Source organism: Monopterus albus, unplaced genomic scaffold (genome assembly GCF_001952655.1).
Source record: "Monopterus albus unplaced genomic scaffold, M_albus_1.0 scaffold830.1, whole genome shotgun sequence".
Lineage (NCBI taxonomy): Eukaryota > Metazoa > Chordata > Actinopteri > Synbranchiformes > Synbranchidae > Monopterus > Monopterus albus.
The window spans coordinates 1,024-14,863 of NW_018128710.1; the positions used below are offsets into that span (position 1 = coordinate 1,024).

Sequence of the window (13,840 nt, forward strand, 5' to 3'; positions counted from 1 at the left end):
TCCTATAGAGAGATACACAAAATATAATTGTCGATTTATAAACAAACCCTAGGTATGTAAAAGATATCAAAATGATTGTTGCACCATTGGTAGCTGATCATCTCACAAGTTGAATAGAGTTGAAATGGCGTTTCTAGCTGAAGGTATGCCGGAGATATTAATGTTCAAAGAGGATGAGGCTTTCAAGACTTTCCCATTCATTTGAATGGGAAAATGTTTTTATGAAAAAAAAAACGAATTTATTAAAACGTATGAAAGTTATAAAGATGATTGTTGCATCATTGGTAGCTGAACTTCTCACGAGTTGAATAGAGTTGAAATGGCGTTTCAAGCCCAAGGTATGCCGGAGATATTAAGGTCCAAACTTTTTTCCATTTATTTCCAATGGGAAAATTTTGGTGAAAAAGTATGAAAGTTATAAACAAGTTGAGTACATGGCATCATGGGAATCTAGTAGCAGGTTCACCACAGTCAAGATGGCACCAGTGTGTACGATCTGCCGTCTACAGCTCCTAATTCTGTTTGTTTTTGTGTTGTATTGTTCATTTTTTATCTGGAATGGCGACTCTCTTTTGTCGTATGACCGTCAAACCGAGTCTGAGATTGGATGTTTCAAACTTTGTGCAGTTTGATTGTCCCGTGCACAAGTCCCTACCTCCGTTTTTATCAGGAATACCTGCTTACCTTCGCCGTGTTCCGGCTCTCCCATTCAGGAGGAGGAGGAGGCAGAGACGTCGGTGCAGGAGAGGTGGACAGCTGGTAAGGCTAAAGGCCTCCTTGGCGAGTTTCTCCTCAACTTCTTTGATTCAGTGTGCTTCGACTGCCAGCCTCTGGGCTTCGCGGCGTTCTCTGGACCTTGTCCGCTCATTGCTGGTGTCGGTGGTTGGCTCGGATTGGGGGACTGGGTGGCCTCGTAGCTGTTATCCACGTCTATGCCAACGTGGGATTAACCGCTCGAATGTACGGTCACTGAAGCATGCCTTCAGGCTGGCTGGCCTGCTGGCTCCTATCAAGATCTGCCTAGTTAATGCCAATAAGACTTTTATTTTAAAAGATTTCTTTACTTCCCGGAACTTGGATTTTTTTTGTGTGACTGAGACTTGGCTAGGTGTGGGTTAGTCCAGTGCTCTTCTTGAACTACAGCTGCTTGACTGTACTTTTTTTAACTCCCCGAGGCCATCGGGCCGTGGAGGGGGAATAGCAACTGTTTATAAAACGACTTTTAAATGCAAGCAGATTTCATCATTACCAGCCTGCTCCAGCTTTGAGTTGTCCTTATTTGAGCTGGGTCATTTTCCGGCCTCTTTGTGGGCTGTGATTTATCGCCCACCTAAGTTCAATAAGGATTTTATATGTGACTTTTCTGAATTCTTGGTCAATTTTATGCCCAGATATGGCCAGGTTTTAATTATCGGGGATTTTAATATCCATGTTTGCTGTCCAGACAAACCTTTAGTTAAGGCTTTTTTTTAGATCTTATTGACTTCTTATTGATTTTAATCTTGGTCTTGGTCCCACCCACGAGCATGGGCACACCTTGGATCTTGTCCTATCTTATGGTGTGCCAGTTTGTGAATTAGAAATTTGTGATGCTGTGTTCGCAGATCATTTGCCTGTGTTATTTGAAATTGATTTTATTTGTGATACAATTGCACCTTGTGCTATTCCACGGCTTTGCCATACGTTTAATTCTTCCACTTCTATTCAGTTCTCTGCTTTCTTTAGTGAAAATCTTGTCATTTCTGACTCTGCGGACACAGAGGAGCTTGCACTAGATTTTCACTTTACTTGTCAGGCTGCTATTGATGCGGTGGCACCACTGACGGTTAGGCAGCCTAGGGCTAAGTTTGAGCCCTGGTTAAATGAAGTGTCCTGCACTGCCAGGCGTGAGTGTCGCAGGGCTGAGCGCAGGTGGAGAAAAGATAAATTATAGGTATCACTTCATATACTAAGAGACTCTTAGCATCGTTATCAAACAATTGTGAAAAATCTTAAGATAAATTATTTCTCTAACATTCAGCCAAACTGTCATAAGCGTCGTCCTCCCCACTGTCGCCAAGTGCTTGCTCAAGGGTGATTTGTTGGGTTTTCCCTATGTAATAATATTAATAACAGTAAGGTCTAGACCTTACTTTGTAAAGTGTCCTGAGATTACTTTTGTTGTGGTTTGGCGCTATACAAATAAAATTTGATTTGATTTGATTTGATTTTGTTCTGAATGTTCCTCAGGTTGCCTGTGTTGTCCTCCTCTGCCCTTTGTCTGACAAGGTTTCTCTACTAGAGCTCAAATTCTAACTCCTGTTTATGATTTTCCTATTTCTTCTGCCCTGCTATTTTTGATCAGTTTGAGTGGTTGTCTCTGTCCAGTTGCCAGGAGATTGTTGGGCATTTGAATCCCTCTGGCTCTCCAAATGATGCTATTCCTCCTCGACTTTTAAAGGAGGTTTTTCTGGTTGTGGGGCCTTTTGTCCTTTCTATTATTAATAGTAGCTTATCCTCTGGGCTGGTCCCAAGGAATTTTAAACACACGGTGGTGCAGCCATTGATTAAGACACCTGGTCTGGATCTTGCAGTGCTTGCTAATTTTCGGCCTATTTCTAATCTGCCATTTCTTTCCAAGGTTCTAGAGAGGATAATTTACACTCAGTTACTGGCTTTTTTGGAAAGGCATAATATTCTCGAGCTCTTTCAGTCAGGGTTTAAAACCCTGCACAGTACTGAATCTGCTTTGGTGAAAGTTTCAAATGATATTTTTCTTGCTAACTCAGGGAACTGTGTCATCCCAGTGCTCCCTGATTTCACCGCTGCTTTTGATACAGTAGATCACAACATACTTATTTCTCGTTTAGAGCACTGGTTGGGTATTCGAGGCATAGCTCTAGAATGGTCTTACCTCAAGGATCGAACCTTCTGTGTGAAGCTTGGTGATGCTATGTCTTCCTCTGAGCCCCTTTTGTATGGGGTTCCACAAGGCTCGGTCCTTGGACCCCTTCTTTTTTCTCTCTACCTTCTCCCACTTGGCTCTATACTTAGGAAACACAGTATTTCCTTTTATTGCTATGCAGATGATAGCCAGCTCTATTTACCAGTCACAAAGACAAATTCTTGTGTTAGGCCACTGCTTGAATGTTTTGAGGATATTAAATCTTGGCTTGCTCTTAATTTTTTGAAGCTGAATGAAGAGAAGACTGAGGTGATGGTGTTCGGTGATACTGTTGGGTCTCCCTCCATTGACTTGGGCTTTTTAACTCAATATAACAAGAAAAATATTTCAAACCTGGGGGTTAAGATGGACCCCGGTCTAAAATTCGATTGCCAAATTGCAGCTGTTGTAAAATCTAGTTTTTTTTTTCAGTTAAGGCAGTTGGCCAAAGTAAAATCAGTGGTCTCCAGACGGCTCTTTGAGACACTGATTCATGCTTTTATCACCACCCGACTGGATTACTGCAATGCACTGTATCTGGGGATTAGCAAGTCTTCTATGGCTCACCCCCAGATGGTCCACAACGCTGTGGCACGTCTTTTAACAGGCACAAGTAAATATGAACACATTTCTCCAGTCTTGGCTTCCTTGCACTGGTTACCTGTCCATTTTAGGATCCACTACAAAATTTTATTGTTTGCTTTTAAATCCCTCTATGGCCTTGCACCTCCCTATTTATCTGACCTGCTTTACCTACGCGTTCCCTGAGATCTACCAGTCAGTTTCTTTTGAGTGTGCCCAGAACAAAGCGCAAGCTTAGAGGCGATTGTGCCTTTGCGGCTGGTGCTCCCAAATTATGGAACGATTTACCACTGCCCATTAGACAAGCCTCCTCTTTACCGCTTTTTAAGTCCATTTTGAAAACTCATTTATTTTCAATGCCGTTTTGATACTATTTATTGGTGCGATCTTATCTGTATTGATTGATATCTTATTTTTGTGTTGATTTTATCTGTATTGACTGATGTCTGATATTGGTGTTGATTTTATCTGTCCTTGTAAGTTGTTTATTTTTAACGTATGTTGTTAATCACACTCTACAGCACTTTGGTCCGTCTCGGTTGTTTCAGTGCTTTATAAATAAAGTTGGTATGGTATGGTATGTTCTTAAAAAGCTGAACATTTTGATACCGGAATGGGTTGTCTAGCTGAAAGCATGTGGGAGGAGATGAGCGGCGAAAAACGTACGGAAGAAACTATAATAATAAAAACAGAAAACAAGAGTGTGGTTGCTGAAGCTGTTAGATAACATAGTATGGATGCTGAATCAGCATCCATACAATAATAATAATAAAGACCAGGAAAACATGGTATGGATGCTGAGTCAGCAAAGACTAGGATAACATAGCAAATGTTAAATGCTAATATATCAATCTAAAATTGGGAGCATGGTAAACATTGTACCTGCAAAACATCAGCCTGTTAGCATCATTGGTCTGAGCCAATTACCAAGGTGTTGTTACCAATTATCTTTAAACACTATTGAGTGTAAGTACAACTTCACAAACCCCATTGTGGCTGAAGACTTACTTTCATAGATCTCCCTGCAGGTCTTCCCAGCATTGAGTCTCAGGTAGATAAACAGCTGCTTGTTTTGTTTTATTACATTTAATTGTATCATTATTTTCCATTATTTGGAAACTGGAAAATATTAAACTACATGCTTAATTATTTCTTTGTGAAATCATTTCCCTCAGTTTCTTCAGTACTTCATTTTTGTTAAAGCTCAAAACCACACTGTCTAAGTAGAAAAGGTGCAATTTAAATAAATTTATCAACATTCAGAAACTACAAATATTTTCTTTTAAAAGCTATAGTGTTCTATGATATTTATGTCTACCAACTGCTATTTTGACAGTTTTTCATATTGTTTAAACATGAATACCAAAATCCTAATACTAATACAATATATTTTTAATCTCCAGTTTTTAATATTGATATTGAGTCAAATCCTAATATGTTAATGTAATACAATTTGATTATAAATTGCTTCCCTTACAGATATGTGCTATCTTCAAAAGGGAAGGTTTTAGTGGCTTATATATTAGAGGTGACAGGTTTTATCACAAGCCAAGTTTAGTTGTAATCATATGACACAGGTTTAGCCATTGTGTTGTTGAAATAACTGGATTATAAAGCCCAGATTGAACCAGGGTACATTCTTGAGAGCTATATCTATCCCCTGTAGATAAAGCCCTAAGAAAAGTGTTCTCTTCAAACTTAATGATCCAGAGGGAAGGTAGATAGATTTAACTTTATTTTTTTCTTTTTCATAAAATGTTAAGTCACAGCTCTGAATTTGCAACTTTTGGGTCTTTTTATGTATCAAATCTGTACATTTTCCACAAGGCTTATCCTATTCATGGAAAAACATTGATTTGTTTTGGCAAACACAGGCTTCCGTAATATCTCAGCAGCTACTGGACAGATTGCCATGAAGTTTCATTCATTCATGGTGATCCTTTGACATTTTCTCTAGCACTACCATAAGGTGGATATTGTTTGTTCTTAGTGAAGCGTCTCAACAACTATTTGATGGTTTGGCATAAAATATGATAAAAATATTTAGGGTCCCCAGATATGGATACTAATAACTTTGGGGATCCCTGAATTTTGTCTAGAGGGATCATCATCATAAGAATTGTGAACATGCAAAACATTATATCTGCTGAACATCAGCTTATTAGCCATTGTGAGCACGTTAGCACGCTGACGTTAGTATTTAGCTTACAGCTCTATTTTAGTGATGCTTTACAGAGCAACTAGTGTGGCTGTCGACTTTTAGCCAAGTTAAACTATACACGATAGCCTTTTTTATACTGAGAGAGGTTAACCTAGCTCTTTTCCAGCAACACCCCACCTCACCTAAGAGATGCCCTTTACAAACTCAGCTCTTCCCTAGATAGTGAACTGGAACAGTTGAGGTTAACTACTAAGCTTGAGGACATCTTAATTGGAATTACCAAGGGAGTAAGACCCCATCCTAGAGTCAAATTCCTCGTGTGTCCGACACACCTGGCCAATAAAGCAGATTCTGATTCTAACATACCATAATCTTTCTTGTTTTTCTGCTTCTTAGGGAAAATAAATCTTTCAGTGTCAGGTATACCAGTGAAACCAGGCCTGCAGAGTTTCATTGGCCTTGGCTTACTGAGCTCTTTTTTTTCTCTCTCTCTTCTTCCCCCACCTCTGATCCCTCCTCCCTCCCTGTCCTCAACAGAGTTTCACTGATATTCTTTGTCACAATCCTGACACAGCACTTCCTCAGTCTCTCCTCAGTTTCAGCTCACTCCTGCCCCGAAGCAATGACTGCCTCTTTTGGACAATGCCAATCCTTGTTTTCATTGCCCCTCATTTCGGGAATCCCGGAATTGTTGGTAACCACTAGTGGATCAGGATGATGAGGTCACTCTCTTTGTTTAGCTGCCCTTGCCATACCACCTCCCATTTTCCATGATGGGTGGGGTTGCTCTAAAACAATAGAAGCTTTCTCCACTGGGCTGATATAGGCAGAGGGACAATTGGAGAGACAAGTCAATGCAAGTCAAAGACATCTAGCCTTTGACTCCTAAGTGTGATGAGTATTCATCATTACAGTATTTCCACCACTTATTAGGCTTCCCACCTCTCAGTACACACCAGAATGGCTGCCTATTCTGAATTTCTCACCATTTACGATGACCAGCATTTAACTGGCAGATGTGCTACAGTATGGCAGTGAGAAACAATTATGAACTTTAGTTACACATTTACTTTGGCATTGCAGTTACGTCATCAGGTTGTAAGACTGCTTGATTTTCTACTCAAAGTTTGAGTCTGCCAGCAGTTTTTCACTTTCAGAATGAGTTTGGGAAGGGAGTCACTAACTTTTCAGACCTCAGGGGCCTTTTTATCATCATCATCACCACGCTCATCATATTGAATCTCTCACCATGAAATAAAAACGTTTCCCCTGTTGTGTGTTTACTCTTACCTTTATGAGCAAAATGGTGTATCATGTCGTCAATTTAAAGAGGCACTGATTATGTGAAAACTAGTGACAAGTGCTAACTCTTCGAAGTGCTCTTTCCTCAAGGCAACATACTGTAAATCTCTTTAGTACATTTCAACATCCAAACAGTGCAGTAGACTCATTAATTGCGTGCTTATTCCCTATTTTTGTTTTGTTTTCTTTGATCTTTGCGTGCTGTACTTCATTATAAAGCTCTCACAGCATTCATTCTCGAGAGCTCAGACATCCATTTGTCTTTATTAGATGTTTCCTGCAATTAATTTTTGCACAATGTTGTTTCACATTAATTATAAGCATTTCATTCCTTGCACATCAATGGACAGGTTCCCCTTATGAGAGGAAACACATATGTTTAGAATTAACCCAGTAAAGGGTCACATTGGGCCGCTTCTGCTCTCTCGTACCTGACAATTGGTTGTATAAGATTGTATTGTGGTCCTATACATCTGCATAGTGCTTTCCTGCCTTGATCAGCTGTTAGCTTTGTGTAGCTAAGATTGGTGCTCCATTTAGACATGCAAGGTGCACTAAACCTACTGAAATTGGTTGTGTCAACATAGTTATATTGATTATGTAAGCAAATATGGAATAGGCTTTGCCATATTTTTGCACAATAAATTGTGAGTGTGATATGAATCCCTATGATACAAACTACATCATTATCAAAAAAATCTCTAGCTATCAGCCAATGTGGCAGCAGAGATCAGAGAAACTGCAGACAGAAGGCAGACTCAGTACTTTTCTATATCAGTCTAAATCAGTCTGTGCCAACAGGATATCCTTTAGCACAACCCTTTCCTTCTGATCTGGTAATGACAGGATTTAGGCCAAACTTTCTTCCCGACTATCTCAACTCTTACAACAGTTTTCTGTTCACTATAGTACTGCTTTTTATTATTTTGCAACATTTCCCAGTGTAAAGGTATATATATTGTATAAGTTGTTCAAACTGATCACCTCTAGCAGTGATCTGACTACATGTATACTAGTGAAGTCAGACTGCATGTTTGAGTGTTGTGTACCTTTCTATAATACTAGAAACAAATGAGATCATGGTAGTTTTGTACTGCGCAACGTAAAAACACTTTCAACCTCTATGTATCTCATGAGGATGGTGCCATTACAAGACATGTTAAATCTTGAAATCTTTAGCTCAGTTTGTGCTCAAATTACAGCACTCTGTTTTAATACCATTTTGAAATCTGTCCTCATGCCAAATCTGCCCCAACAGAAAATGGAGTAGATGCCAAATAATGCTGCTAATCTTTTCGGTTCATTTGCTTATTGTAGCAGTAATATTGGTATGCTGATTTTACATTCAAAAAAAGAAGATGAATGTTTTAGTGGTCTTTAACTCTCTTCTCTGCTGCCTGTTTTAGCACCTGGTCCAGTGGGATACAGGAAACCCAGAATGTTTGCTCCAGCTGGTGAAGGAACTCATCCAGCAGTACCACCATTACCAGTGCCAACGTCTGCGTGAGAGCTCCAGGCTGCTCTTCGAGTATGATAGCCTACTGGAGGATCCCAACTATGGCTGCAACATGGAGATATATGCCGGAAACAAAAACAGCTGGGTATGCAACTACTCAGTAACCTTGAGTTTGTGAATGTTCTACATTTTACAAAATCCAGTGTCACGTGATGGTACTCCAAAATATACCCAGTAAAACTTTCATCAGGAAACACTGTTGATGTTGTAGAACTTGTTCACACTTGAACTGAGAACAAAAAAATCTTGTGATTATTAAAGGTTGAGATGAGATGGAATAATATGCACAAGAATTTACTTTTCCAAATACTGCTTATAAAATCTAAGAAAAACAGACATTTCCTTATGAAAAAGTATGTAATGAGGTTTGTACAAAAAGAACGAGTGCCAAACACCTCAGAAAAAAGCCCACATGATTCTGGGTTTTTTCACCAGTATGTTGCCCCATGGTGTATGATTTTCAGGTCATTGTGCCACTATTTTGCCATTTGTGTATCTCCATGCCTGCATGAAGACATTCTTGAAGGCAAAATAACTTGTAAACAGTAGATAATACAATTTTATGCTTGCACTACAGCTTGTACCTTTAGAATAACTTCTTGTAACATTGTACAGCATATATTTGCATGTCATTAATTAAAGTGTAGTCTGAAATTTGTGTCAAAGGTTTGCACCAAATACCGGTTTGTTTTTTCTTTGGGTAGATATTTTCTTATTTAAATATTTTCTAACTTTAGAACATACAGTATATTTAATTCAGGCATATGTTGAGTCAGCTCTGGCTAGGTCTCCATTTTTAAGTACTCTATTTTTATTCCCATTTATCTCATTTCACAATGAGCATTCCTTTGTCTGTCTGCATTGTTTACTGCCTGTTTATACTGCTTATTTTGCACTGTTTGCACTGTTTGTTGCTTGTTAATACTGCTTATTTTGTTACACTACACAGCCTTATGTTGGTTTAGTGTTTACTTGCCCTTTGCATGGAGATATGTACATGCACATTGAGAGCCAATGTACCAGAGTCAAATTCCTCGTGTGTCCGACACACATAGCCAATAAAGCAGATTCTGATTCTGAGCAATATGGCATATTTTGTGTATGAAAAAAAGCTTAGCTAGCTATTGTTTTTCATATCAAAACTCAGATATCATACTGCCTCATGTGTTGAAAATAAACAATACTCATACTGTATGTCTTTTTTATATTATACTACCTGTATATTGTACAATTTGTAAAGTTGTTGAGCTCTGTTTCTTGTTCTGCAGACAGGTGAGTTTTCAGCTCGTTTTCTTCTCAAACTCCCTGTGGACTTCAGCAACATCCCTGTCTATCTCCTTAAGGTAAGCTGACCCCCACACATTTTATCTCATAATCAAGGTACACACCTTCTTCACATTATATACACACATACACTTTGAAAACCTGCAGACAGTACTGCATACTTAATATTGTCAAGGTGGATTTTGTCATAACATAAGCTTCCATTAGCCATTATGAGATCCTTAGTGTTCATTAGTTTACATGTGTCTGTGTGTCTTGTATGTGTGCAGTGATAACAGTAGTGGCTATCTAAATAAACTGCAAGCCAACTGTGTGTGTGCACACGTATGCAGACTTGGGTCTTGGGGGCTGCAAGTTGACTAATCAGCAAACTGTCACTCTCTATCTGCTCTGAGCTGTGTGGTGTCTGGAGGCAGCTTAGCTTGAACACTCAGTCTCGCTCACCCTCTCTCTCTGTCTCAGTGATTGCCTTTACTTCCCTCTCACCCTCTCATTTATTTCTAGTTCTCTTTTCACTCTCTGTCACCCCCCTCCCATCTTTGACTGGCTGCATGCTGGAGGCCTTGGTTCTCTGGCATTTTCCAGTCTATGAAGGGAAATGATGGTAAACATAAGGGAAACAGCAACCATCATCAGCCTCACATCAGCCTTTGTCTCCTTGTCTCTCAGACCTGGAGCACTGAGACTCCTCTCTCTTTCTGTAAGCTTTGAGTAAAATCATCCAAAGTCAAAGTCCCATTTCAGAGCCACACTGTTGGTCACAGTTGAATTTTTATTTGTTTTATTTTTTACCTGTGTGTTTCGAGGCAGAGAAGTGTCTAGATTCAGCCCTGAGGGGAGTGTTACTGGTGACATTTTTTCAAACAACCATGCTGTCACTAGCTGGAGAATTTGTTAAAAAAAAAAAAAAAAGCTTCAAAAAAAAGGCAGACACACTGACATGTTTAACCAGTGGGTGGTGGTAGCTTTATAGCCACTGACACAATGTTGTCAAAGAAGAACTCTCTGTAATATTTAATGATGTTATTATTATGTATCGAATCTTGGATATGAATGTTCTTTCCTGTCACCCTATTCATATCATGTTCTTTTCTTCACATATGCAAACACATCCACATGATCACAGGTATTATGGTGTGTTTTAGAGCCAGTGTATACATAGTATCACTCTGGTAGCACGAAGAAGAGTATTGACTCGCAGAGAGGAACATGGTGAACATCGGCCCACACCTTGTCCGCCTACACGTTACAGAGGAACAGAATTATGCAGCATATAGGCTGGACTCTAAGAGCACAAATGTACTGTATGCCAAATTGATGACCCCAATTTTCAATTTCACAGTTGTCATGCAATTAGTTCTGTCAGTGTAAATGCTGTCTCCAGTCATCTGTTTATGTGCTTTGCACATTTCTTCACTGTAAGCAATTCCACAGATGTACTGTTGTAGAGCAGTTGAAGTACAGTGAACATTGGAAGCAAAAGTTTGCTCAGTTGAATATTATTTGTGAATTTGTTTTTTAACAATTGTATGAACACGGTGCACATGCATTGCTTTGCCAGTTGTGAGCCAGTGTTGCAACCAACTAAGAGCCACTTACCCTCACACTGCAGCTTTTACTTCTGTTTTTTTTTTAAGTGCAGATTTGATGCATTCTGCCCCAAATATGTGCTGAGTTGATCACATAGATGCACCAGGCTGAAGTCACACTTTAGACTGTCATTTGTGTGAGTGTTTGCTAGGTACGTGTTTCTCACTATTGCATATTCATCTACGGAAGGATGACGCAAATAATAAGGGGAGACATGCTAACAGATGGTGAGTTATGTATGCATTCCAGTGGATTTGATAACATCATGCAATTTGCAACTGTCATTTTACAGGGAGAATTCTCCACTTCTGAAACATAGTACAAGGGAGGCTGTAGTGGATAGAAAAAATATGCATTAAAAGTATACTCATCTGTGATTACAAATAATTATTACAAATCAGGAAATTAAGTCATTAAGCAACTCAATACCTGGTTACTAATTAAAATAAATGGTGAACAAGGAGATCTGGTCTTGAAATTTGACCACCAGAGAACTATAAAATCAGTAGAGGGTGCAACTAAAACAAACTTATTTTAGTCAAGTCCTTTAAGTGTGCGTGTGCCTTAATTCACAAATCCAATCAACTCAAATTTTATTCATATAGCCCAGCATCACAAAGGGCTTTACAATATGTATAGAATATGACACCGTCTGTCAGACCCTTGAAGCAGAAAACTTCCCTTAAAACCCTTTGCCAGGAAAAAAAAAATGGAAGAAACCTCAGGAAGAGCAATAGAGGAGGGAACCCGCTTCCAAGACCGTACAGGATGTATGCGTATGTACAGAATAGTAGATTTATAGTATGGATATCAGAATGACAATATTATAAATGGTCATGCTCCTATTTCAGTAGTCACTCACTGCATGTGGCCATTAAACACAACCCATTTTATACTTCAAGTCTATTTGCCTCTGAGTACTTCCAAAATGCAAGTGAACTTCAAGTCTCTGCACAGTATGTTCAGGCACAGTAGATTGGTGTTAGTAAAGCAGGTGCTGAATACATGCAGATTGTGGGTGCAAACTCATTGAAAACCATAGCACCCATTTGTGCAGTGCAGGGCTACTGTGTTGATGCAACCTGAATGCTGAGGGATCTGTCAAAAAGTTGTGAAAGTATGTGAATGTAATTTAATCTGACAAAGCACTGTGTTGGCTTATCAAATACCTGAAAGTGCATGTTCTTGGTAGATTATCTCTTTGTCAAGACATGTTATTATTATTGTCTGATTTATTATAATTATCTTGACTGCAGTGTTTTGCTGTCTGATAGGAATTCAGAGTCTTGGATCTATAACTTACACTGAGTCTCCTCAATCATATTTCATCATCTCACCAATACATGAGACAACATGCCTCATTATTTTTGGTCTGAATGCCCACTAAGCCTTTGAAATGCATTACAACCAATTTAATAGCTGGTCTTTACAACAATGTCAGCATTTCAAAAATCAAATTGTGCAGACAAAACAGAAGCCATCAGCCTGGTGCTGTAAGTAGAGGTCAGTCTGCTGACCCTGATTTGAATCAACCTCCCCATCAAATTCATGGATGTCCTTGTTTTGAAGAGGGACGGTTTGGCATTGAAGTGGGAATCTATTCAGACATAGGCTACTCTGCTCTGCTACTCAATGCTGAGATGTTGCTAGTGGGCGCAGAGCTGTGGAGGACGGCTATTACCTGGAGCAAAGCATCCGCATGGTCACCACAGTGTACATGTTTACCTTCCTGCATAGATGGCACAGCCTCGAGGAATGGGGGAGGAATGTTACTTTGTTTATTTATTTATTTATTTTAAAGGGGGCTACTCATCATAGTGAAAATGAAAGAGTGGGGAAGGACACTGAGAGCAGAGATGAAGGGACGATAGTAAAATGTACACAGATGGATGATGGCAGTTTTCTTCCCCTTTTCAAGGGCATGAGTTTAGTGTCTCATTCTCTGATCATACCCTGACCTCTGAGTTGTTACCTGTTTGAAGTTGATTTTACTCTAGCCCTCTCATTTAGTACTGGCCATTAACCTCCTGCTGCATTGTATAATTGTCTTGTAACATGGTTGGTGACTGCGGTAAAATCTAGCTCCTTTGTTTTGGTCAAGTTAACACATTTATTCTTGAAGGTTAAAAGAGATAAAGGAAACACTGAATAGTCAGGCCTGCATGGCACAAAAATTACCATGCACCACTAATTCCTCCATATATACGTTGTATAACTTCAGATAACATTTTTCCATTGGTTACAGCTGTGACCTTTTCTTTAAATGATACTCCTTTGTCAGTACATCTGTAGAAAACATACGGTATATGTGCAGCAATGGCCTTCCCCTAAATGTCCACACTGATCAGCATAGAGTAATGCCACGTTCGTGACAGAACCCTCTGCTCTCACTTAACTTGAGCCTTGTTTCCCTTACAAGCACTGAGCCATGTCACCAGATCAACAACTATGCTTTCCTGTTCTTTATGTTTGTGTGGATGCT

The 13,840-nt window shown here is 39.4% G+C and overlaps 1 protein-coding gene across 1 annotated transcript; it reads left to right on the forward strand.

The window, feature by feature from the left end:
• Positions 1–713: 713 nt before the first annotated feature.
• LOC109953597 (BRCA1-A complex subunit BRE-like) lies at positions 714–12,902 on the forward strand (the record flags this gene model as incomplete). The annotated part of the gene is made up of 4 exons (XM_020589073.1): positions 714–905; positions 8,375–8,569; positions 9,753–9,827; positions 10,895–12,902. Coding segments are annotated over 4 exons (498 nt in total), but the record flags the coding sequence as incomplete, so codon positions are not given.
• Positions 12,903–13,840: the final 938 nt, after the last annotated feature.